Source organism: Lepisma saccharinum, chromosome 1 (assembly GCF_977018435.1).
Source record: "Lepisma saccharinum chromosome 1, izLepSacc3.1, whole genome shotgun sequence".
NCBI classification, from domain to species: Eukaryota; Metazoa; Arthropoda; class Insecta; order Zygentoma; family Lepismatidae; genus Lepisma; species Lepisma saccharinum.
In genome coordinates this window covers 209566399-209591736 of record NC_139229.1, presented here as the reverse complement: position 1 = coordinate 209591736, position 25338 = coordinate 209566399, and the positions used below count along the sequence as shown (strand labels likewise).

General features: G+C 36.8%; 1 protein-coding gene across 1 annotated transcript in view; it reads right to left on the bottom strand.

Annotated features, from left to right (window-relative positions):
* The window catches only part of GC (gamma-glutamyl carboxylase), a 105036-nt gene that overhangs the window by 48247 nt on the left and 31451 nt on the right, over positions 1 to 25338 (bottom strand). Inside the window, exon 7 of the mRNA XM_083111634.1 lies at positions 13269 to 13433. Within this exon, the coding sequence (XP_082967760.1) occupies positions 13269 to 13433 (165 nt within the window). The remainder of the gene's footprint in view (positions 1 to 13268; positions 13434 to 25338) is intronic.

Sequence of the window (25338 nt, the reverse complement as noted above, 5' to 3'; positions counted from 1 at the left end):
TCTATCTTAAGAAGTAACATTTTTCAATATGGCGTCCACCAACTTCCGGTTTTCCGGAATCACGTTGATTTGCCATGCTCTAATTCCCATAAGCTACCTTCAAGCCGAATTTCACTTCTCTATCTTAAGAAGTAACATTTTTCAATATGGCGTCCACCAACTTCCGGTTTTCCTGAATCACGTTGATTTGCCATGCTCTAATTCCCATAAGCTACCTTCAAGCCGAATTTCACTTATCTATCTTAAGAAGTAACATTTTTCAATATGGCGTCCACCAGCTTCCGGTTTTCCGGAATCATGTTGATTTGCCATGCTCTAATTCCCATAAGCTACCTTCAAGCCGAATTTCACTTCTCTATCTTAAGAAGTAACATTTTTCAATATGGCGTCCACCAATTTCTGGTTTTCCGGAATCACGTTGATTTGCCATGCTCTAATTCCCATAAGCTACCTTCAAGCCGAATTTCACTTCTCTATCTTAAGAAGTAACATTTTTCAATATGGCGTCCACCAACTTCCGGTTTTCCGGAATCACGTTGATTTGCCATGCTCTAATTCCCATAAGCTACCTTCAAGCCGAATTTCACTTCTCTATCTTAAGAAGTAACATTTTTCAATATGGCGTCCACCAACTTCCGGTTTTCCTGAATCACGTTGATTTGCCATGCTCTAATTCCCATAAGCTACCTTCAAGCCGAATTTCACTTATCTATCTTAAGAAGTAACATTTTTCAATATGGCGTCCACCAACTTCCGGTTTTCCTGAATCACGTTGATTTGCCATGCTCTAATTCCCATAAGCTACCTTCAAGTAGTGATGGGCATTAGTCGACTAATATTAGTCGATTAGTCGATTATTAAAACCATCGAAAAAATTATCGACTAATGAAAATTAGTCGACTGAAAAAATTAGTCGACTAATATTAGTCGAATTAGTCGACTAATATTAGTCGAATTAGTCGACTAATATTAGTCGAATTAGTCGTTCGACTAATATTAGTCGAATTAGTCGTTCGACTAATATTAGTCGGATTAGTCGTTCGACTAATATTAGTCGGAAACATTCCGACTAATATTAGTCGGAAACATTCCGACTAATATTAGTCGGAAACATTTCGACTAATATTAGTCGGAAACGTTTCGACTGATTTCAGTCGGGAACATTCCGACTAATATTAGTCGAAATGACCGAACATGTCTCATTTCCAGACGAACAATCGACTACTTGAGCAGAGGGCTTATTGTCAAGAAGGGAAGCAAAGCAGGTAGGTATTTCTTGGAAAGGTCAGTGACTGGAATCTTTTATCCCTTGATACCGCGACAGAGCTGGTATGCAAAGGGAAAGCTGACCCTGCTGTATCTCTATCCCCCCCTACCTCCAGGGGGCGATGCCTACCGTCATTCATGTCGCTATTTTTGTTTTCTCTGAAGGGATACACATTCATAGTTCCGAGAGTTTCTTGGTATTCACAGGCCAGTGCACATTGTTGGTGCAAGAAAGACACCGCAACATTTTAAAAGCAAAACTATCCATTTCTGACCTTCAGATGGATTAGAGGGTTTATGATAAATGCATTTTACTGGAATGGAAATATTCTTAAACTTAAAAAACCGGTCGAATATAAGAAGAGAGTTTACAATCCACCAGCTCTGATGCAAGGTAAGGTAAAATTAATTTAATTAAAAATAAACATTAATTATGTTCGTGGGGCAAATACTAAAATATACGCTGTCCAGAACGATCTCAAACTTGCTGCAGTCGCTAGATGTTAATTTACCTTTCTGCCCCTTATGGGGTACAAATTTGCCAGCAACATCGGTGGCAGAGCGCGCAGGGTGGTTCATTCACATTCACGCCTTTTACGGCTCCGGGTTCGAATCCTGTGGTGGACATGGGTGTTTCTTGTAAGTTTCCACTCATCCATTTCCTGTAATCACAATTCATTCTCATCATCCCGATTAGCCTAAAGAGGCATAAAAGCGATGTAAAATGAGGATAATAATAAAGAAAGATAGAGGATGTATGTCACTTTGGGTAACCACGACGATGAGGACGAATTGATCAAAAAGAACATCCATGTCCAGCCTAATACTCAAGGGGTGGGGCAATGGGGTCATTTACCCCCTCCAACTATGAAATGTTTTAATATGAAGCTGTAAAACCTACGAAAATAACATTGACGATTTTTCAGATTTTGCAAGAAATTCGATTTTATTCTTACATAAATGAATGGGTTGTTCGCGAAGCGAGATAGGCTCCAGGACTCTGCAGTCTACAATATTTGGTTATTTTATAATTTTAGTATTATAACCTTTAAAGGTTTAATTGATGCATATCTATCAGACGCCCGGATTCAGCCCAGAGTGTCCTTGTTTTAAATCCCCGTCCCGACTTTCTTCGAACTGCATTCACGATGAAAAAATGTCTTTTTTTTTCATTTAATTATTTACTGAAACTTCCAGTACAGCAGAAGCCATTTTAAACCGGAAAGAAACAACAGTAAAAAGTACACTGGTGTTAAAACGAACACATTAAACACTAAACAAGACCAAAAAATTAAAAAATTATAATAAAGAAAAGAAAATAAACAAAATATAAATAATAAACAAGACAAGACAGTACCAAGGTAAACAGATTATTTACACAATGCATTACTTATGTACAATGTTTTTCAAGTTGGTGATAAAAGACGAATATGCAGTGAATATATCTACTTGGTTTGAGATGTTGTTGAATTGTTTCGGTAGCCTTTGGAATATTGAACGTTGTATGAGCGAGAGTCTGGGCGTTGCAGTGTGGAAAGTTTCCTTGCTCCGTGTTTTATGTCTGGGCACTCTGAGGGAGAGTTCGTGGAGTTCAGACATGCTCTTCATTATAAGTATCATTGCTATCACATACTTAATTTAAAAATATATCATTTTCTATACATCTAATTATCATGATTGGTTAATTGATAGTCAAACATAGATGGTTTTGATTGATTGATTGATTGATGTTTTAAGTCCACTTTATGCACAGAAAGGCTAATCGGGACTGGACCTACAGTTTACAGTGGAATCGGAACCACTTGTGCCTCAACCGGGTATTGAACCTTGATTACAAGGCAACGACGCTACCACTGCGCCATCGGGGAGGCCCTCAAACATAGATGGGATTGGGTGCCAAAACTTGAGGGGAGGGGGAGGATTCTATCTTGATTGACAAGGCTTAACACTATGAAAGCATAATATTTCATCTCGCAATCGTCGCATTAACGCATTGACGCATCAGATCACGAAACCAGTTAGAGCGACACATGATCTTTGGACGCAGAGAATTATTTTTTTAAGTAAGTACTTCGCAACATTAGTAAATTTTCTCACATTTAATATTAGTCGAAATAGTCACACGATTAATTTCAGTCGAAATCGACTTTATTTCCGACTAATATCAGTGGAAATCGAACACAACTGATTCTGATTCCGTTTCCAGACGAAGTGTAGACCACTGAAGTAGAGAGGGCTTATCGCTAAGAAGTGATGCGAGGGAGAATGGCCTAGGTGTATTTAATTTCTTGGAAAGGTGAGTGACTGGAAAATTCCGGTACCGCCTCACAGCATGCCAAATTGAAAGCGAAAGGTGCCCCTGCTGTAGTCATTCATGTGGCTATTTGTTGTTTACAATGGTGTCTTTTCTCAAGAGATACGCATTCAGGACTTGGAGAATTTCTTGGAATTCAAAGACCTAACCATCCCTAGGTATCATTAGTGGTGCAAGAAAGATATCGCAATATTTAAATCTCAATGTATGGCCTTCATGTGAACTAGAGATCTTATCTTAAAAGCATTGTACCGTAATGAAAATATTCTTAAACTTAAAACTAATGTCAAACTTAAGAATATAGTTTAAAATCAACCAGTTCTCACGCAAGGCAAGGGAAAATTAGTTTTAATAAAAATGAACACTAATTATGTTCTTGGAGCAAATACTAAACTTTACGCTGTAAAGTACAATCTCAAACTTGCTGCACTCGCTATAATACAACCTTGTATGTTGATCTTCACTTTGCGCTGAGTGGCCATTCACATTATCCGCCAATCACGACTCCGGGTTCGAATCCTTTCATGGGAGTGTTCCTTTGTAAGTTTCTACTCATTAATTTTCTTTAATCACCATTTATTCTCTCTTTGTCCTGATTAGCATAAAGAGACAGAAAAGCGACTAAAAATTTGGAAAATTATAACGAAAGACATAGGATTATTTACTGCAGAAACTTGTAACAAATAATCATCAGGTATGAGTAACGTTCTTTCAAGTTGTTTCATTATTGCTGTTTCACTACACAAAATAGGCATTTTACATTATGATATTGCTTCTAAGTTGTAAACCTTATTTTCGAACCGGAAAGTAATCATTACTTGAGAGAGGACCTCCCACATGGCGCAGTGGTAGCGTCATTGCCTTGTAATCAAGAGGTCCCGGGTTCGATACCCGGTGGAGGCACAAGTGGCTCAGATCCCACTTTAAACTGTAGGTTCAGTCCCGATTAGCCTTAGTGTGCATAAAGTGGACTTAAAACAGCAACTCATTACTTGAGAAGGGTGTATTGAAGCCTCTTATAGTATTCGAATTTTTATTTAGAGTCGCTTTTCTACCACTTTTGAGTAAACACGACGACGATGATGAGTGACGATTAAGAAATTAGTGAATCGAAACTCACAAAGAAAGCCATGTAGATCCGCGTAATCAAGGGGCGATGAGGGCATTTACCCCTTCGAATTATGAAATGTTTTAATGTGATGCTATATAAAACCTATCAAACTAATTGACGAATTAATTTTATTTCGTCCTTGCATAAATGAATGGGTTGTTCGCGGAGAGAGGCAGGCTCCAGTCTGCCATATTTGGTAATTGTACCCAGGTAGTTTTATAACAATTGATGCAAGTCTACCAGACATCCACATTTTTTGGGACAGTCAAATCTTTTTAATCCCTGTCCCGAGTTTCTTCTAACTAACCGTCGCACCCTGCTTTTTCAGTCAAAAAAATGGTTTATAATCTCTCATCTCGTAATCGTCGCATTGGTGCGTTAGAGAACGAAACCAATTATAGCGGCGCATGATCTTTCGACACAGTTTCGCAATACTCTGGTAAATTTTCTCAGGTGTAATATTTCGACTATAATGCACAAATCAATAACAACTAATGTCTTACTTTTTTGTTTCATACCGAAAAAAGGCTTACTGTCACAAATAAATTATGTTTGTCGTTTTAGACTATTCAATTTCAACTTATTCGCTAGAATTTCATTCATCCTAATATTGCACCAAAGGCAGTTTACATCGTAATAAATAATTTTTAACTGATCAGAACTATATTTTTAAAAGCTTCACATAATGGTCACACCCCTTTAAAAATTTCGACCAATATGTGTTGGATAGTATGGGAGCAAGAACTCGCCTCCACTGTTGATTAAAGGAAATTTGAAAACACTGTTAAGGAATACAGTACTATTAGAATACTATTAGAATACTTCTAAGAATATATGTAAACATCAAACATGAAGCTGTACGACGTATGCGAGGTATCTATCAGTGAGATTGATTTGTTCCGTTACTTTAGATTTTAATGTAGCATCTCTATAATTGTATGTCTAACTGTAATACTACTATAGTAAAGTTATCGGTCACATCTGACACTCCAAACAAACAACATTTCGCATCTTTTCTTTGTTCCAATTAGGATTTGTCCCCCCCCCCCCACCCAAGACACATGATAATTCCCGTCTATGGGCCTGCCTATGTCTTCTTTACGTCTTTATTTGAAGCCGGAACCTTGATGGTGACTGACATCGTGAGTACACAACTCAACGTTTCGGGCCACAGAGAATGTTCTCAATCTTCTCATGCGTGACCTTGTAATGAAGAGATCCCGGGTCTATTCTCTATGCGCCTACACACACACACACGTACGCGCGCGCGCGCGCGTGTGTGTGTGTGTGTGTGTGTGTGTGTGTGTGTGTGTGTGTGTGTGTGTGTGTGTGTGTGTGTGTGTGTGTGTGTGTGTGTGTGTGTGTGTGTGTGTGTGTGTGTGTGTGTGTGTGTGTGTGTGTGTGTGTGTGTGTGTGTGTGTGTGTGTGTGTGTGTGTGTGTGTGTGTGTGTGTGTGTGTGTGTGTGTGTGTGTGTGTGTGTGTGTGTGTGTGTGTGTGTGTGTGTGTGTGTGTGTGTGTGTGTGTGTGTGTGTGTGTGTGTGTGTGTGTGTGTGTGTGTGTGTGTGTGTGTGTGTGTGTGTGTGTGTGTGTGTGTGTGTGTGTGTGTGTGTGTGTGTGTGTGTGTGTGTGTGTGTGTGTGTGTGTGTGTGTGTGTGTGTGTGTGTGTGTGTGTGTGTGTGTGTGTGTGTGTATATAAACATTCGTTTATAAACAGTCCAATTTAGCCTGGCTCAGCTCAGCACAAGAGTGGAGGAATTTGAAAATAATAAGAAAAATATATAGTTCCACTTTGACTAATATTTGTCGTTAACGACTGATTCGACTAATATTAGTCGAAAGACTAATTCGACTAATATTAGTCGAAAGACTAATTCGACTAATTCGACTAATATTAGTCAAACGACTAATTCGACTAATATTAGTCGAACGACTAATTAGTCGAAAAAATTAGTCGACTACTTTTTCGACTAATATTAGTCGAACGACTAATTCGACTAATATTAGTCAAACGACTAATTCGACTAATATTAGTCGAACGACTAATTCGACTAATATTAGTCGAAAAAGTAGTCGACTAATTTTTTCGACTAATTAGTCGATATTTTGTTTCGACTAACGACTAATTAGTCGATGGTGGAAATTAGTCGATGGTGCCCATCACTACCTTCAAGCCGAATTTCACTTCTCTATCTTAAGAAGTAACATTTTTCAATATGGCGTCCACCAACTTCCGGTTTTCCGGAATCACGTTGATTTGCCATGCTCTAATTCCCATAAGCTACCTTCAAGCCGAATTTCACTTCTCTATCTTAAGAAGTAACATTTTTCAATATGGCGTCCACCAGCTTCCGGAATCATGTTGATTTGCCATGCTCTAATTCCCATAAGCTACCTTCAAGCCGAATTTCACTTCTCTATCTTAAGAAGTAACATTGGCAGGAAGCAACAAAATACATTCATTGATATAACTTTATTCACGAGAAATAAAATATTTTATTCTTCTCAGAAAAACACAGGATTGTTTATTTCTGTCACTGAACTTGGAGATGTTTCTAGAGCTCCCTATTCAGCATTCCTTTTAAATATATATTTTTCTGCATCAAGTATGATACTGTCAGTCACTATGAAGCAACATAATCTTAACCGTTAGGCTGATTTTGCAGGTATTTGCACTAACGCCGAGTGTGTTTTCAGTGGGAAATTTGAAATTCTGCATGCTTCTAAATGAAATTTTATATTTCCGGGACTAAGAACGTTAGAGGTACATATGATACCTCAATTTGTTCAGTATACTTTGGGTTATAATCCTGATGGGAAAAAAGTAAATTTTCCATAATCAGTTAGAAGAAGAAGAAAAAAGGGAAAGTAAATATTTTTTGCACGAAATTTGAAATTCGTTGGACCCCCATGCAGGCTATGCCAGGATGTGAATCTCCAAAAGGTACCCACATAATGCCTGGTATGTTTGCCATTGATGTAGAAAAAATTACGCACTATTTGCTAATACTTTCGGAGAAAACATTTTTTTAATGCACTAACGCCGAGCGTGTTTTCAGCGGGAAATTTGAAATTCTGCATGCTTCTAAATGAAATTTTATATTTCCTGAACTAAGAACGTTAGAGGTACAAATGATACTTTGTTTTGTTCAGTATACTTTGAGCTATAATCCTGATTAGGGCTGAGCCTATACTGATGTATCGGTATCTGTAAGTATCGGTTGATATTTTTGCACCGATATTGGCCGATAACATTGTTTTTGAGTCGATAGGAGCGAGGCTAAAACGAAAATAAGTTCCCTTTCAAAAGTTCGTTCAGATTTTCCCAACTTACCTTTGGTTTTGATAAAGAAAATAGTTGTGCATTTTTTAAGTGAACCTGTACTCAAGTTTCCGTGAACAGCAAGTATGTGACACAAAGATCCTTACACAGATAAGACTCCCGGTCAAGTATCTTGAAAATCAAGGGTAACTTGAAATTATCCCCATAGAAGTTCCTTTGAAGTCTACCAAGCTTTGTTCCTACAGATGCGGTCTCATATAACGATAATCCCAATTAGGTACCGGTAGCTAACGACGCACCTGGTGTATTGTGGACATCTCTCCTTTAGAGACCTCCCGCAGTCAAAACAGTTATCGCCCACATGAGGGGTGGACGTGTCTCAGACATAGTACATAGCATACTCCTGGAAATTCAAATACCTGGGCTAAACCCCCTTTTACTTTCCAACTTTAGACTTTTGTTTGTCCAGACCTGGATAACTGGGTTTCAACAGGCGTGTTTTGGCGGCACAGGGAACGCAACAAGGGAATAATTTTCTTTGAACGACAGTTGATGGCACTTACTTTCTGGAAAGTGTAGTGATGTGTTTGGATTTCCTTCCATGCCAAGCGATAGAACTTTGCATTTATTTTTTGTGATGGCACTTACTTTCTGGAAAGTGTAGTGATGTGTTTGGATTTCCTTCCATGCCAAGCGATAGAACTTTGCATTTATTTTTTTTAGAAATCATTTTCCGATAGTATATTATATCGAAAGCAAAGTCATGTCAGAATATCACTGTACTGAAGTTGATCGACTGATATAGAAGCAAGAGACTGGTAAGTTATCATTCTCTCCTTAAATTTTGTTTACTAATTTTTATTCTTTTTGATAAAGGACAAAAAGGAGACAAGATTGGTTTCACATTACAGCTTTACTGTTAGTTTTAGATGTCGTGTCCAGGGCTGGTAAATCGCTAATTATTCTTGTATTCACGGATGATTTAATGTTAGTTTGGGAAGAGTGATCCCTTACTTTTAGAGGAGGCTGAAGAGGCATGATCTCATTTTCATTGGGGGAGAGGGGGACGACGACAACGAATGCCTCGCTCTTAGCTGCACTTAATATTTCTCACATATTTGAAACATCTGATCGATTGTCACTTATCTAAAAAAAAAAGATGCGTCATTGGAAGAGAGCATCGTTTCGTGGGTTAATTTATTCATCGTCCCTCGTCAGAAATTCATACGTATAAAATGTAATAATAATGAAAATTACATACACACATGCGCACACACACACACATATATATATAATTATCCTTTTTTATTTTAAATTAAAAGTATCAGTATCGGTATTGGTGGGTATCGGTGAGGGTATCGGCTCAGCCCTAATCCTGATGGAATTTTTTTTCCGGAATCAGTTAAAAAAAGGGAAAGTAACTATTTTTTTATACGAAATTTGAAATTCGTCAGATCTCCACGCAGGCTACGCCAGAACATGAATCTCCAAAAGATACCCACCATCTTATACACCCTTTACTCTTGTTGGAGGAGAAAAAAGCTTCAATGCCACAGCTAGCTGCTGGTCACATGCCACAAGCTGGCGAACACACACACTGAACAAAAGTTCAAAGTCTAATAATTTCAATTCGTCCAACTCGCTTCCTTTGTCTCTCATACCCTTTGCGGCAACTTACCTAAGGAAAAACATGATGCAAGGGGCTAAAAATAGCATGACCGACAGAAACAAGGCAAATCATTCAACAATACTTCCTTTGTAATTCTATGGTGCAGTTTTGTGAAACAGCAAAGAGCAGTCGGCTGTTTTCTAACCCTTTGTTAGAGACTGGAGGCTTTTGACTTTATTTCCCTGCTGCCTCCCCCTTCCTCCTCCTGCCACCCTCATCCGTGCTTTTGGCACCAGGAATGTTGGAAGGTCGTACTTCTATTGCCAAAAGTGTGTTTTGAAACACCAAAATTGAGAAAAAAGTGAAACCAATTAAAATAAATAAAAAAGAAAAAAAAATTTAAAAAATCAATTTTTCAAACACCGCCTCCCCCCCCCCCCTGCCCCAAATAGTAAAATTGAAATTAAACTTTACTAATTGTTAATTACATACCTCTAAACTCATACAGAACTCAAAACATGTATCTCCAATCATTATCCAAGTTACAGTATGTTAGAAAAGTAACATACGAGAAAAAGCTGCTTGTGACACTGATGTCACAAGCCATCCTGAAGAGAAATACCTGCTGTGACACCCGTGTCAGGCCCATCCTTCAAGGGTTAGGGCTTTTCCATCCTTGCATTTCACATATGTGCAGATTATGAATGCATTATTACAATGGAAATATTTTTGTGTACCAAGTATAGTTTTCAAATCAAATTTAGATTTTTATTCGCCATTTTAACACTGAAATGTTATATGTTGATTCTAATCCCAAAATGTGCTCAGTTTATGTATCAAAATTTTGATCTTTTATTCACAGGGTGTCTACCAAAGTAACAAATCCAAAATTCTTGATATTTTAATGACTTTTTCTTGACCTTTCATTTTCATAACCTTTATTCAACCCCTAGTTAGGTAAAGTTGGAAATCAGCAATTAAGAAAATAAATATTTATTTAATGAAAAACCCCTACCAAAAGGTCAATTAAGATGAAAACTGAAGCTTAATCTATTAATGCATCCTGGACTGCATTGTGCAGACTAGCAAGGCTCTTGCATCTAGACTCACAGTCAGTTTAATCTTATGTGGGGCTTGTGTTGTCATCCCTATATATTTGGGATTGTCCCTTCATCCACCATATCTTACCATTCATCCTAATCTTTGCAATTAGCCAAATGAGCAGAACAGTGAAGTAAAATAAACTAAATTCATCAGTCACTGTAATAGAAAAAATCTTTTACCACTAGTATAATTTCTGGACTTCTTGACCTACTTCTTAATTTCTTTACTTTTCGTGACTTTCTTGACTGTTAGACACCCTGATTCACCACAAGCATGCAACCCTACACATCGGTCACAATTATCGGAATTATGATCAGGGAAAATAAATTCACTCTGACTAGAGGTATTAATTAATTTCTTGAATTTCCTGCATGGAGTAAAATGTCACTGAAAATATTCTTTTCTCCCTCCTCAAGGTACAAGGGTTCATAAAATAAAAAGCCCAGTCTAAACACATCTTACAGATTTCATGTTATAAGCAGACCTCGGATTGTTAGGTTCTAAAAATGTACTTTTAGGTTTCTAAAATAGGCTCTCAAAATCCTAAAATAGATTCTAAAAATCTTAAATTAGGTTCCAAAATGCATAAAATGGTAGAAAATTCCTGAAAACTACTGATTAGATACATCCGTTAATAACAAAATTTCACAAGACTCATAAGAAATGTTAATAGATATATATGACAACCAAATATTAATTTTCTAACCAAATTGTCATTTCTTTACATCATTTTCAAAACTATCCACAAATTATTGTAAAACTATGCTTGTGCTGTTAGCAAAAGTTACTTGTTGATATGAAAAATGAATTATGCATTTTATTTGCTGTGCAACAATATCATTTGGAATTCATGAATGATTGGCTCCAGGAATTATGCGTGAATTTTGGTAAAACATGAAAAAATGTACACACAGACATTTTCTCTATTTCAATTTTTTCCTCCGTAGACGTGAAAAATTGCAACTTTTATTAATCCAAATCCCATCAAATTTATACATACTTATAAATGCCCTGAGGCAAGTTTCTCTCAGTTTAGCTTTTAATTTTATTTTTATCGAGGAGGAAAAAGAAAGCTGTATGAAAAATCAAACAAAATTTACTCAATCTCTGTTTCCTTTGTTAATGTCTTCTCCAGAACAATCTGACAGACGGAAGATTATTGCAAAATAAGATAAAATACGTTGATTAGGTAAATTTTTGGGTACATTGGAATCACACAGACCATTTATATTTTTAATATATTTGTGTGGGGGGATGTGGGGGGGGGGGTGGTGAGAGTCAGTAATATGTAAGGTTCGAATAAGAGAAAACATCAGCTTGTACACTTGAATTTTTGGAATGTTTGCCTTGAAAATTGGGAATTGTACTTGAATTTTATCATGGCCCTAGTGACCACCCTGAATCTTTTTTCTTGTTAACCACAGTGAAACCAATCCAAATTTTATGTGCTGAAAATTATATTTGAACAGAAACATAGTCAGTGGTGCAAATTTGAATGCTGAAACGTTACTTTGCAAGGCTTGAGTGCCACAAAAGGACCAAAGTGAAGAGAAAGTGAGCAAGACCACAGGGATGAGAAGTTTGCACTTTGGACTGTGTAGGCAGTAGAGGCGATTGGGTGCCAAAACTAGAAAGGGGGGAGAGGGTGGACAAGGACAGTTTACATTATCTTTGTAGACCAGAGTCTAAGAGTCCTTAGTGCGGGGGCAAAAAATAGGGGGAAACTCCCCCCTCTAATCACCACCATTGTGTACAGGTAACAGTGGTGTCAGACATTTTGATTTGTTCAGAGCTTTGAAAAATATAGACTTGCAAGGAGGCAAATCGACAGAGAACATGTTTCAAACATACCAGTCATTGAATTGTTTCGTTACCAAACTGATTAAATACTTCTGTGAGCTATAAAAATCCTGTAAAACCTAAAAAAAATATAAAAACCTAAAAAAAGGTTAAATTTAGGCACATAAACCTAAAATAGGCTCTAACAAGCAAAATAGGTTATTTTAGACACTTGTTGCACTTTTCAATGAAATGCTGACATAACTTGTTATTTCTTATTTACCTGCAAGGAAAAAATAGGTTAAAAACCTAAATCCAAGCACTAGTGACCAAATTTAGGGTGGAATAACTTTTGAAACACTGTATTTTTCATATCTGTTGTAACAGCTTAAGAAACTGATCACAGGCAAGACTTGATGCATAATAGTTTTTGAATTTCTTTATACTATAAATCTGGAAATTAACCACACCTAAATTCATTTCCAAAGACACTCCACATGAACTTGCAGAATTATATTTGACATATTTTATATGCAAGAACACATACAAGTATTAATGGATAGAACATAGCAGTGACTTTCCCACTTTGTTTAAAACACCATTTATTTAAAAAATGACATTAAAAAATATATGGGTGAAGGAAAAAATTACTAATGAAATGCAGGTTGGTATTTTCTCTACCTAACATTATGCCAGATTCTAAACTATTTTCATTATTAAAATAATAAAAATATATAAAAAACCTACAACTATAGGTACTTTTTAAGATATATATTTCATACTTTCATGCTTCTATTTACTTACAACACTTCGAAGACAGCCGATACAAGCACACATCACTCTGTTGAGGTCTATCGATCGATGGAAGAACACATGATGGAAGGAATGACAAATGTTTTATCACTCTTTTTGGCCAATCAGCATGACAAAATAATGGTAGAGTTGCCAAGCACACGTAAGGAAACATACCTAAACCAGGGAAAAAAAGAAATTTCCATCAAAACTACAACTAATCAATTATTTACAGCACAACACTCATGATCTATTGACCAGATACTCTATACATAGAAAAAGAAGATGACGTATCAGAGGACAAAAAAAGGGCTATCCATCATGATGGAAGAATTTGAATTGGCACTCAAAGAAATGAAGAACGGAAAAGCAACAGGAAGAGACCAAATTACTGTAAACTCATAAAAAATCTTGGTGAAGGAAAGAAATAAATGCTACTCTTATGCAATGAAATCTATGAAAAAGGTGTATGACCAGAAGATTTCGTGGAAACAATCTCAGTACCTATAAAGAAGAGAAGTAACGTCAAGAAATGTTGTGAGTACAGGACAATCAGTTTGATATCACAATCAGCAAAAGTTCTTTTAAGAATTTGAAATAGATGCCTATACTATAAAATGAACTGACAGATAGAGGAAGAACAGTTTGGATTTAGAAAGGGAAGAGACGCCATAGGAATACTGAGAACACTTAGTTGCATTTCAAACTGCATACCCACGTCCCTCACACGAACCTATCACATGCATTTTGCAAAGTAAATGTTTAAATACACAGGTTTCTTTTTGTTTTTTTAAGAGGGGAACCCCCAAAGCAGGCCCGCCTCCACCCGCGTACATTCGAGGGTATGTGCTTATGTCCTGGTGCCTTTAGATAAACCAGGACGTCTTTTGTTCCAAATTTATCAGTTCCCCCACTTTCTTTTCCTTTCTTTATTGTTATTTATTTATAATATACAATTACATACATGTACATCAAACAAAAGTTTGTTTCTCAAAGGTAAAATCAATTCCAATCAATCAGTTTCAAACATTAATTAATGGAGCGAATGAACCATTCATGTTTTCCAAGGAACAGGTCATGTCACCCACAGACATGGATTTCGAAGAAATTTTGTACACTTATAGCTTTGACCTAGATAAGAAACTGTATTATTTTTTTTGTTCTCTGGGCCTTATGCTTTTACAGTTACAGGAGGTCAAAGTTTTCAGAATTTGCTAATACATGTTGCTCCTGGTTCTTCGTTACAGGATTGTAGTGCATTAATAGAATAATTATATTTCAGCATGCAACCTTTGTAGCACAAAATGTTTTCTGTAAGCCAATCAAACATATGCAGAATCGAATAAAAAATGCCCAAAGACTTGCATATTTTTCCCATTATTGCAGAAAAAGATTTTGCATAAAGAAAACATGTTTCTTACTGTAAAAAACATCAAATTGCATTAATTAATATTTTGCTCAAAGGTGGTCCTTTCAACTTATGTGTTTGTGCATTTCACTAATATCTAAGTACATTCTAACATATTATGAAAAAAAAAGTTGTGAGGTTTTGATGGCTTGTGTGTAAAATTTATGCTAATTTACAAAATACAATTGTATTAAAAACACTGATATTGCACATTACCAAGACTTTTCTTACTTGATTACAACTGTCAACAGAGTAACAATGATTATATTTATGGCTATTACAGAAAAGTAACTGCATAACTTGGTTAGGAAGGCTAAGACGAAGATGGAGGGATAACATTGAGATGGACATAAAGGAAATCGGTAAGGATGGAAAATATTGGATTGTTCTTGCCCAGGATAGGGAGAGATGGAAGGCTTGTGTTGCTGCAGCCATAAACCTTCGGGTTTAAGAAGGCTAGTGAGTTAGTTAGTTTTGATTTTTCATGCTAAACATATATTTAAAATATTTACATACATTTGTAAGCTGATGCAAACAAATCTAATGTTGCAAAACATCACGTGGGTGAGGTATAAAACTATCCAGGCGATCCTACCAAGACGGCCGCCATCTTGAAGTTAATGTTATTTTCTTAAATGAAAAGGTGGTCATGTTACATATCAAAATGAGCTGGAATTTAACAATAAACATGATTGTGAGCTGTTTTATCGTAACTCGAATCATTCTCGCGTAATTGGTTATTTTGTGGTGTGTGCCATTAGTTTGGAACCACCCCTATAAAAGACAGACAAACCGATACAAACCAATCCAATGTCGCAAAACTTGATGTGGGTAAGGGGTAATATCATACAGGTCATGCTACCAAGATGGACACCATTTTGGAATCAACTTCATTTTTTTTTTTTTAAATGGAAAGGTGTCGGTGTGACATCAAAATTAACCAGAATTTCATGTGTGTGTGAAGTACATAATTTTATTTTGACATTCATTTTCAAGGTGGGTAGGAGGAGTTGTAAACCCCATTCTCCCCTTTCTACACTGCATATAAAGCATTTACAAAGGTTTTGATTGACTTGGTTTATTTTACTTCACATTCAGCTACTTTTGATGAGTGATGATATGATGGAAGTGATGATGATGAAGGGACACAAAGAACCCTCATGCCCAGACTGGGATACGAACCGGGTACCACCTCTGCCAAGAAACCATTTCTGATCCATATGTAACATTTCACCTCACAAATGCTGTGCATTTTATATTATATATATATATATATATATATATATATATATTTTAAGACACCCAAGATAAACATTCTGCACAATTTCGGTATTTTGTAAGTCACTTATTATGCGGTAGTGTATTCTCCCATCAAGAAGAATGAGAGAGGAAAGAAGCATTCACAAGATTCTTGTTGGGAAACCTGATGGTAAGAGACCTGTTGGAAGATCAAGACGAAGGTGAAGGGATAACATTGAGACAGAAATCGGTAAGGATGCAAAATTGATTGACTGAATTTGAAATTTTGGGTGTGTCAGCACTTAGGCTATTTTGCACCCATCACAGTATAAGGTGTCAAGCTCCTTACCATAATTAAAATATAACTAATATAACATAACTGTAATTTGGAGGGACTAAAATATTCTTACTTGGGTTAAAAGCTGAGGCTGTAAAGGGGCACTCGACACACACAAGGACAAAACACAGAACAACACAAACATAGCCCTACGAGGATTATACTGGCCAGAGGTCCAGATGGCAGAGCTTCGTTAGGTAAGGATGAAAAAGACTGGATTGATCCTGCCCAGGATAGGGACAGATGGAAGGCTTGTGTTGCTGCAGCCACAAACCTTCAGGTTTAAGAAGGCTAAAGAGTTAGTTAGTATTCTCCCATTTTACCTGGTACACCAATGACAAACAAATTTTTTCATGAAATTGCTGGAAAATATGAAGTTGTTTGGACTTCTGTTTTAGTTTTACTTGTATGCTTGCATTGGTGATCTATTTGTTTGTAATTAGTATAAAATATATATGTGCAATAAATACAATATTGTGGTAAACAGGTCCAAATTTCAGAATATACCACTGTTATTATGGAAAATAAAACAAATCACTGTTATATATGTATGTTGTTTTGACAGTGTGGTCATTTTCAGTGGTCTTCTTGAAGCTAGTAACGTAACAAAAAAAATTAATTTTTCAGTAATACATTCAACATGATTGTAAGCTATTTTATTGAAATTCGTTGCAGGTATTTGATTAACATTTGAATGTTCAAGGCTTTGCTTCATCAAGTTGTAAAGAAATAGCACAGTTCTTAGTAAAGACACTAGCATATTTTGAATAATTTAACAATGCTGGAAATGCCAAAAGCAATTGTTACAAGAAAAAAACAATGAATGGAATTTAGGAATTTTAAAGCGATTACTGAGCAACTGAAGTTGAGGTGTTGTCCATAATGAGAAATAAGAATGAATAGTATTGTTGATTCATTGATGACATTGGAACATAAAGCAAACAGGAACTATTTTATCATTAAGTTCATAGGGATGGATCAACATGAAAGTTCCTGCACGTAACAATGAAGTACTGGTATACAGTGTTGAGATAAAATATCATGAAGACCTTGAATGGTTCATTCGCCTCCTTAATTAATGTGTACAAAACCGGGTGACTGATACAGGTTTTGTTGTCATAAAAGAAAGTGTACAGTCCAGTTGCAAACAAGTGTGCATGAGATGACAAAATAGGGGTGTAACAGATAAGACAATCAGGTTCAGAAATGAATTAAGAGGGGAGCTGAGAGTTGTAAATGCAATCACAAACGAAGTGTGCGATAATAAACTTAGACAACCCAAAGCATACTGATCTGAAATCTATAATGTTATTTCACACATGTTTCTATCTACTTCTACTTCCGCTATCACATGTAAGTTCATGCTCTCGAGCTAGACTTGACATTTGTGGTTGGACAGTGTATGCAAACATTTACATTGCAAAACCAGGTGAAATTATACCTTTATATTCACTAAAAATATAACAGAATTGCAAGAGCATTGCCCTAAATTACAGGGTATTTATAGAATATCAGATCAGTAGAAATTACAGTAACCCTGATATCGGGTGATACCGACAGAGTGCCAATGAATAGGTCCCATTCCTGTTGTAGGGAAGCTTGGATTAACGTAACAATTGGAATAATATTTTAAAGCTCATATCATTTATATATTATTTTAATCTGCCAAGTTTCAAATCTTAAACCTGGAAACTACAGTAAATGTATGACATTTTCCTCTGGTTCAATGCAAAAATCTCACTTGAATGAGAAGATACAAATAAGCCACATACTAATTAAGGTCAACATTGACATTAATGCAATAATTATGCAAGTGTCATGCTGTACTAATAAAAACAAACTGCATGAATTGATAACACACATAAAGTCATTTGTAATGTCAAAGTGTGTTTTAAGTCAACATAAGCACAGATAGGTTAATCAGGACTGGCCTACAGTTTAAAGTGGGATCCAAACCATTACATGCCTCCACCAGGAATCGAACCTGTGATCCCTAATTACAAAGTGACAATGCTATTGAGGAGGCCCTCACTTATAATGTGTTACTGACACAAGGATGCAACACTTTGAGATGGATTCATGGCATCAACTCAATTAGATTAGATTAGACATTTGAGGTTGGCAACTCAGAAATAGACTTCCATGGTGACATATTCTCATCCATCTAATCCAGTGGTGTGCATACAATGTAAGCTGCCGAAGCATTGCTTCGGAATGCAATAACGTAACAATATATTATGTCATTATAATCACAAGATTATTCAATAATATCTAGATAAAACCCTTCCATTTCTTCGCTACACATTGAACAAATACCAGCCCCTGCAGGCCTGCACTGAGAGACCAAAGCGATCTCCCTCTCACATCGGTTCAGCAGTAACAGACAGTTGCACGTACACCTCAAGATCACGAGCCGTGTGCGTGAATTTCTGGTACAAATGAAGCTAGCATCAGACAGGGAGTTGGTTTACTCTATACAGAGACAGAGAGTGTATCGGAGTGTTTCAACTCATATTGTTTTAGGTTTTTCTCAGTTTACGGGTTTGGTTTGCCGAATGTGTATGAAAGTGTGTGAAGGTACCAAGTAGTATCTAGTAATATAGAACAATGTGTACTATAAAAAAGAGCATTTGTCCAAGCCATTTTCTGCCCGTTCTTTCTCAGAAAAAAATGAGAGAATTAAAAACGGGACGGCCAACACCAGAACTAATGTGACTGGCTAGCTGGTAGTGCTGAGCTAAATGCGGTTTTTTGCGAAGATGAGGATGAGTGATGATATGATGAATGGACACTCACAAACACTTGGCCATGGGGGCCGGCTATTAAATTACATGTTATGTCATCATAAAATAAAGTTTTTTTCACGCAAAAACTAGTACAAAATAACGAGAAATTTCGAATTTTGCATAATTCCCAGGACAATTAGACTCTCCGAAAGTGTCGAGAGTCATTTTTGCTGAGTCCATGAGAGACTAAAATGCCACAAAGCAGTGGCGTGCGGTGTTTTTATCAAGGCAAGCCTGCTCCTTGATTTACAATTGTTTATTTAAAAATTATATATTCAGTGCTTCGAATATCTAAATGGTCACCGTACGCCACTGATCTAATCTAATGTGGCCTATCTCATGTGTTGTCAATGCAAAGCGTCACTGCTGTATGTTCTTAACAATTTCTCATTTTTCAGCATAAGTTCCAGATTGGGCCCCAGAAAATGTACTTTCTGGACATACAACACTGTACTAGTATTTGCGTGGAAAAACAGGCGAAAACCATTAAAAAAAAGTTAGCAATGGGATATGAACTTGCAACTTCCCAAAGATTTTAGCTTGAGAAGATAATATTAGATTTGGTGACAATGTACAGCTGTTAAAGCAGATTGTCTTGAAATCTTGCCTTTCTTTTTCAAAGTTGAAATACAATATTTAATACATTACTCAATTCTATTTTACCCAATATTCCGTTTTGTTTATTAACACAAAGAGTGAAGTACAGTACTTGTATATTTCTCTACAACTCTGTGAAAAAATTCAAATCTGGCCTTACTTTGCCTATATCCCACCAATACTCTCATTGGCAAGCAAATCCAGACGAATACAATTTTATGGAGATGTCAAATTTTAGGTCGACTCTTGATATTTAATGAAGGAAACACACTAAATTTATATTAAAAATTAGAATCTATAATTCTAATGTTTATTTCATTCTTTTCTTTTCATTTCAGGTGAAGATATACATGATGAGTTGTCTGCTTGTTAATGTCCCCTTCCCCTGTTCACAATAAGAAAAGTTTTGCTATACCTGCCGCAAAATTAGTTTGGTATTGAGAGCTGAAGGAACACGCATCACGGTGTTGCCATATCATGCGGTACAGTACGCACTGCAGCCGTCTGACGCTGTGTCGAGGAAAACGTGTTATAAAAAGGAACAACAATGATGAAATGTGTTATTGTTTTTCGAGGAAAATGGAATAACAATGATGACAACAATGATGAATGTGTTATTGTTTTTTCTATTCATTTCCATCTCCCTTACAACATGAACGAATTAATGAAACGAGCATTGTTTACAGGTTACCTTTTCAATCCATTCTGTATATACACTTTCAATAATAATTTCTTTCCGAAGTCGCCGTTAAAGTCTGCCCGTCTTTCAATTATATTGCAACTGAAGTGCACAAAGTCCAGTTGGTGGGGCGTCTGACTTTCACGCGTGAGACCCACGGTGGTTTGTGGAACTTTTTCAAACATCCCGAGCGGCTCCGGGGTCGACTCAGCCCAAGTGAGTACCTGGGGCAAACCTGCGGTAAAGGCGGTTGGTGAACCACATCACCGCATCACCTCCATAATATGGCCTAGGTCGAGGTCGAGAATGTGTGGAGCTCTACCTCCACATCTCCATATGCCTCCATACTTTATTTTGGGTCCATTATTTTTTTTGTATGAGAATCCCAGATATTTTATGACTGTCCTTAAAGATGTTTCCCCACCTTGAAAAAATGCCGAATCATTCAACGAAACGTGCAGTTTCCCAACAGTGGGATGATCTTTCCTCCTATAATAAGAGTAACTATGGCGAGGATAGCATCTTGCTGAAAAGTATCTAAATTTGTCACGCGTTTACTGATATTCCTCTTCTTTCCTGGGGTTTCCAATTTTGAAGCCTCACATTTATTTTTTATTTATTTATTTCTACCACATTATATTTTTCTTTCCCTATCGTAACAATAGTGTTCTTAGACATGCCGAAAGCAGCAGCAGTCCTGTCCAGAACTTTGTTTACAGAAATGATTCGACCCCCCATTGTTTTTCTCTTGCTCAAATTATTTGCGCTCAGAACAAACCATCTCCCGCGTTTGTCCTTTGAGAAGAATTCCTTTTTCTTTTAGTGCATGGCCTCTTTGGTACATTGTCATCTCGAGTATTGCCTCCTGTGCTTGACATTCTTCACACAAGCACACGACACACTCAAGCAGAACACAGAAAATTATGTACAAAAAATAACACACTAAAACAACATGCTATACACAACAAAGAATACTCTAAATTCAATAAACACTAAACAAACGGACTGGTTAAAATATCACAGTAACACAACGCAACAAACAAACAACACGTCCTCTCCCAACAACATGAAATCTGATCACAGGAAAAATCACCCGATAAGCGGCAACACTGAGAAAAACGTTTTCTGTTGCTAGGTAACCAGGGCTTGGGTGAAGCACTGGGAAGATTTTGATTGGCTCGCATGCCAGCAACCCACCCTCCCGCAGTGACGTAGACCTGATTTCAACATGTGGTTCACAAGTGTAAATACCAAACTAATTTTGCGGCAGGTATAACAGCTAGGTTATGAACACGTATCCTTAGTAATTTAGGGCCTCCAGATCATGCAGTGTTTTGTAATCAAGGGGTCTTGGGTTCAAAGCAGCGAAGTGGAGTTCAGGACTCATTTTAAACTGTGGATCTAGACCTTATTGGCTTATCTGGCCACAAAGCCAAGTTCAAACAATTTTTATCACTATATTTAAGTATCTGTTATTTTACATTTCTTTATTTCCACTTTTTGGCTAATCGTGATGGCAAGAATGAGTGATTAAATTACATAGATGAAGGGGAAGTCATAAAGACACCCATGCCAGGACTCTAACTTGGGAACTTTGGCGACAAGATCAAAAGTCTACAACTCAAGGTGCTCATCATTATATTTTAAAAGGGAAATACTGAATGTATTCATATGCCTTTTTAAGCTGGAAAATTAAACTTTATACACATGTGTTGGGATGAATTCTTGGTAGAAGCCTCTAAGTTTTGTGTTGACCCAGCATCAAGAGGACAATCGGGAAGACACTAGAAAGAAGGAAGTAGCCCATTCTATGACTGATTGAATTGTTTTTATCTTAGCTTTTCTGCCACTTTTGGCTAATCAAAAAGATGAGGATTAGTGACGATATGATGAAACTGAAGAAGGGACACTCACAAAGAACACCCATGTCCAAGCCAGGATTTGAACCTGAGACCCTTGGTGCTGTAGCCTGCTCTGCTAACCACTACACAAGTAGGCCAGTCTAGAAACCTAGATAAGTGATGGTTGGTGATCACCAGGGATTTGACTTTGATGACATTTCATCTTTTAACTGGTGCAACGTAGACATTGCTAACTAGTACAGAAATCCTGAACACCCTCCTCAGGTTGAAGAAATGTAATTTTTTGGGTCATTTTTTTACCATTTTTTTATTTTTAGGTCATTTTTTAAAATTTTGCATTTTTAGGTCATTTTTTAAAAATTTTGAATCATTGTTAGGTCATTTTTTAAAATTTTGCATAATTTTTAGGTCATTTTTTTCAAATTTTGTGTCATTGCATGCTGAAACATAAGAAGTTCAACAATTTCTGTTCTATATTCAGTAGAATGTTATCTCGCAGTACTTACTCTGTGTTTAACTACCAGCGCAACAAAGCAACATGCACCTTTAATGCAGTGAAATTCTTTTTTCTCTCCAAATGTTTTTCAATTAATACTTGAGCTTTGACCGTATAGAAAGTATGGATACCTACTTTTTTTGTGTAATACTCTGATATTTGTGAATTCTTCCCAATGTTATTGATTGTGATCCATAAAGTAAGTGTATAATAATACACTTAATATACAATAAATATATATACTATTTTCAATAAACAGATTGAGTTTTGTATGAATTTTTGGGTCATTTTTCAAAGATTTTAGGTCATTTTACAGGATTTTTGTTCTCATTTTAAAGATCACTTTTCAAAGATTTTTTAGGTCATCAAATTCCGGGCCCTCACGCATTGTCCAATGGAAAGCCACTTGGTACACCTTGGCCCTCAACGAGTGACTGTAACAAGGGGGTTGGTTTAATTTACTGACAAGGATACGAGTTCATAATTCATACAAAAAGTTACAACTTAAATATTAATACCATACTGTCCCTAGAATCTGTGGAGTAAGGTTGCACGTAACAGAAGAGAAGGGGAGAAAGCAAGTTGGTAAAGAAAAGCAGTGTGCATTGCTGCAAACGGCTGATAGCTGCAAATGGTTCCCCTCTCACAAGTTCATTGGTCGAGCCCTCTCGAGTCACCACTTGCACAGACACTTGTTTTCGTTCACTCGCTCCACATATTCCTGGGACAGAGTGTAAGATTTATGTCTTAGATATACATGTATGGAAGTGTACGGCTGACCTAACAAGTGTTACAAATTTATTTTGATAATTCTGTTACTCTTTGATGCTACAAATCTGTGCAACATTGCAAGAGTGTTTCTCCTCTTTACAGCTTAGAGAGATCAGGAGTGAACACAAGAGAAACCAGTGCATCCTTCCAATTGGAGACATGTAGCAGGATGATAAGTATATTAATTATTTCTGTATATTTTGTTAATGTTTTTCTTAGGAATCTTTACCTGTGTCAGTTAATTTTCATCTATCCAAGTTTACTGAATTTTTTATCACTAAAAATACTGTTGGGCGAATTTTGGCAAGAATTTTTAATATTTTGTTATTTTTATTTGTTATTTTTATTTCAGGGTGCCTGACTGACAAGAAGACAGGTGACCTGTTAACGTCTGGATGCTTCCAGTGCTCACCTTGAGAGCGGGGTCTACTATAAGGGTTGGTGGGAAGGGGAATAGTAGCCGATCTCTAGATGAACACTGGAATTCTTCATCTAGGGGTTGGCAGTGTTGCAATGTCTTCTTCTCAGACAGACATGTTGCCACCTTTAAGATTATTCTGTTTATTAAAGTATATTATCTCTTTTTCAGATTAATTTCTACCACTGTGTCCATCATCGAGTTCTGGCTGGAATTTTGGTGAGTATTTTTAATATTTTGTTATTTTTATTTCAGGGTGTCTGTCTGACAAGAAGACAGATGACCTGTTAACGTCTGGATGCTTCCAGTGCTCACCTTGAGAGCGGGGTCTACTATAAGGGTTGGTAGGAAGGGGAATAGTAGCCGATCTCTAGATGAACACTGGAATTCTTCATCTAGGGGTTGGCAGTGTTGCAATGTCTTCTTCTCAAACAGACACGTTGCCATATTAAGATTATTCTGTTTATTAAAGTATATTATCTCTTTTTCAGATTAATTTCTACCACGGTGTCCATCATAGAGTTCTGGCTGGAATTTTGGTGAGTATTTTTAATATTTTGTTATTTTTATTTCAGGGTGTCTGTCTGACATGACAGATGACCTGTTAACGTCTGGATGCTTCCAGTGCTCACCTTGAGAACGGGGTCTACTATAAGGGTTGGTGGGAAGGGGAATAGTAGCCGATCTCTAGATGAACACTGGAATTCTTCATCTAGGGGTTGGCAGTGTTGCAATGTCTTCTTCTCAGACAGACATGTTGCCACCTTTAAGATTATTCTGTTTATTAAAGTATATTATCTCTTTTTCAGATTAATTTCTACCACTGTGTCCATCATCGAGTTCTGGCTGGAATTTTGGTGAGTATTTTTAATATTTTGTTATTTTTATTTCAGGGTGTCTGTCTGACAAGAAGACAGATGACCTGTTAACGTCTGGATGCTTCCAGTGCTCACCTTGAGAGCGGGGTCTACTATAAGGGTTGGTAGGAAGGGGAATAGTAGCCGATCTCTAGATGAACACTGGAATTCTTCATCTAGGGGTTGGCAGTGTTGCAATGTCTTCTTCTCAAACAGACACGTTGCCATATTAAGATTATTCTGTTTATTAAAGTATATTATCTCTTTTTCAGATTAATTTCTACCACGGTGTCCATCATAGAGTTCTGGCTGGAATTTTGGTGAGTATTTTTAATATTTTGTTATTTTTATTTCAGGGTGTCTGTCTGACATGACAGATGACCTGTTAACGTCTGGATGCTTCCAGTGCTCACCTTGAGAACGGGGTCTACTATAAGGGTTGGTGGGAAGAGGAATAGTAGCCGATCTCTAGATGAACACTGGAATTCTTCATCTAGGGGTTGGCAGTGTTGCAATGTCTTCTTCTCAGACAGACATGTTGCCACCTTTAAGATTATTCTGTTTATTAAAGTATATTATCTCTTTTTCAGATTAATTTCTACCACTGTGTCCATCATCGAGTTCTGGCTGGA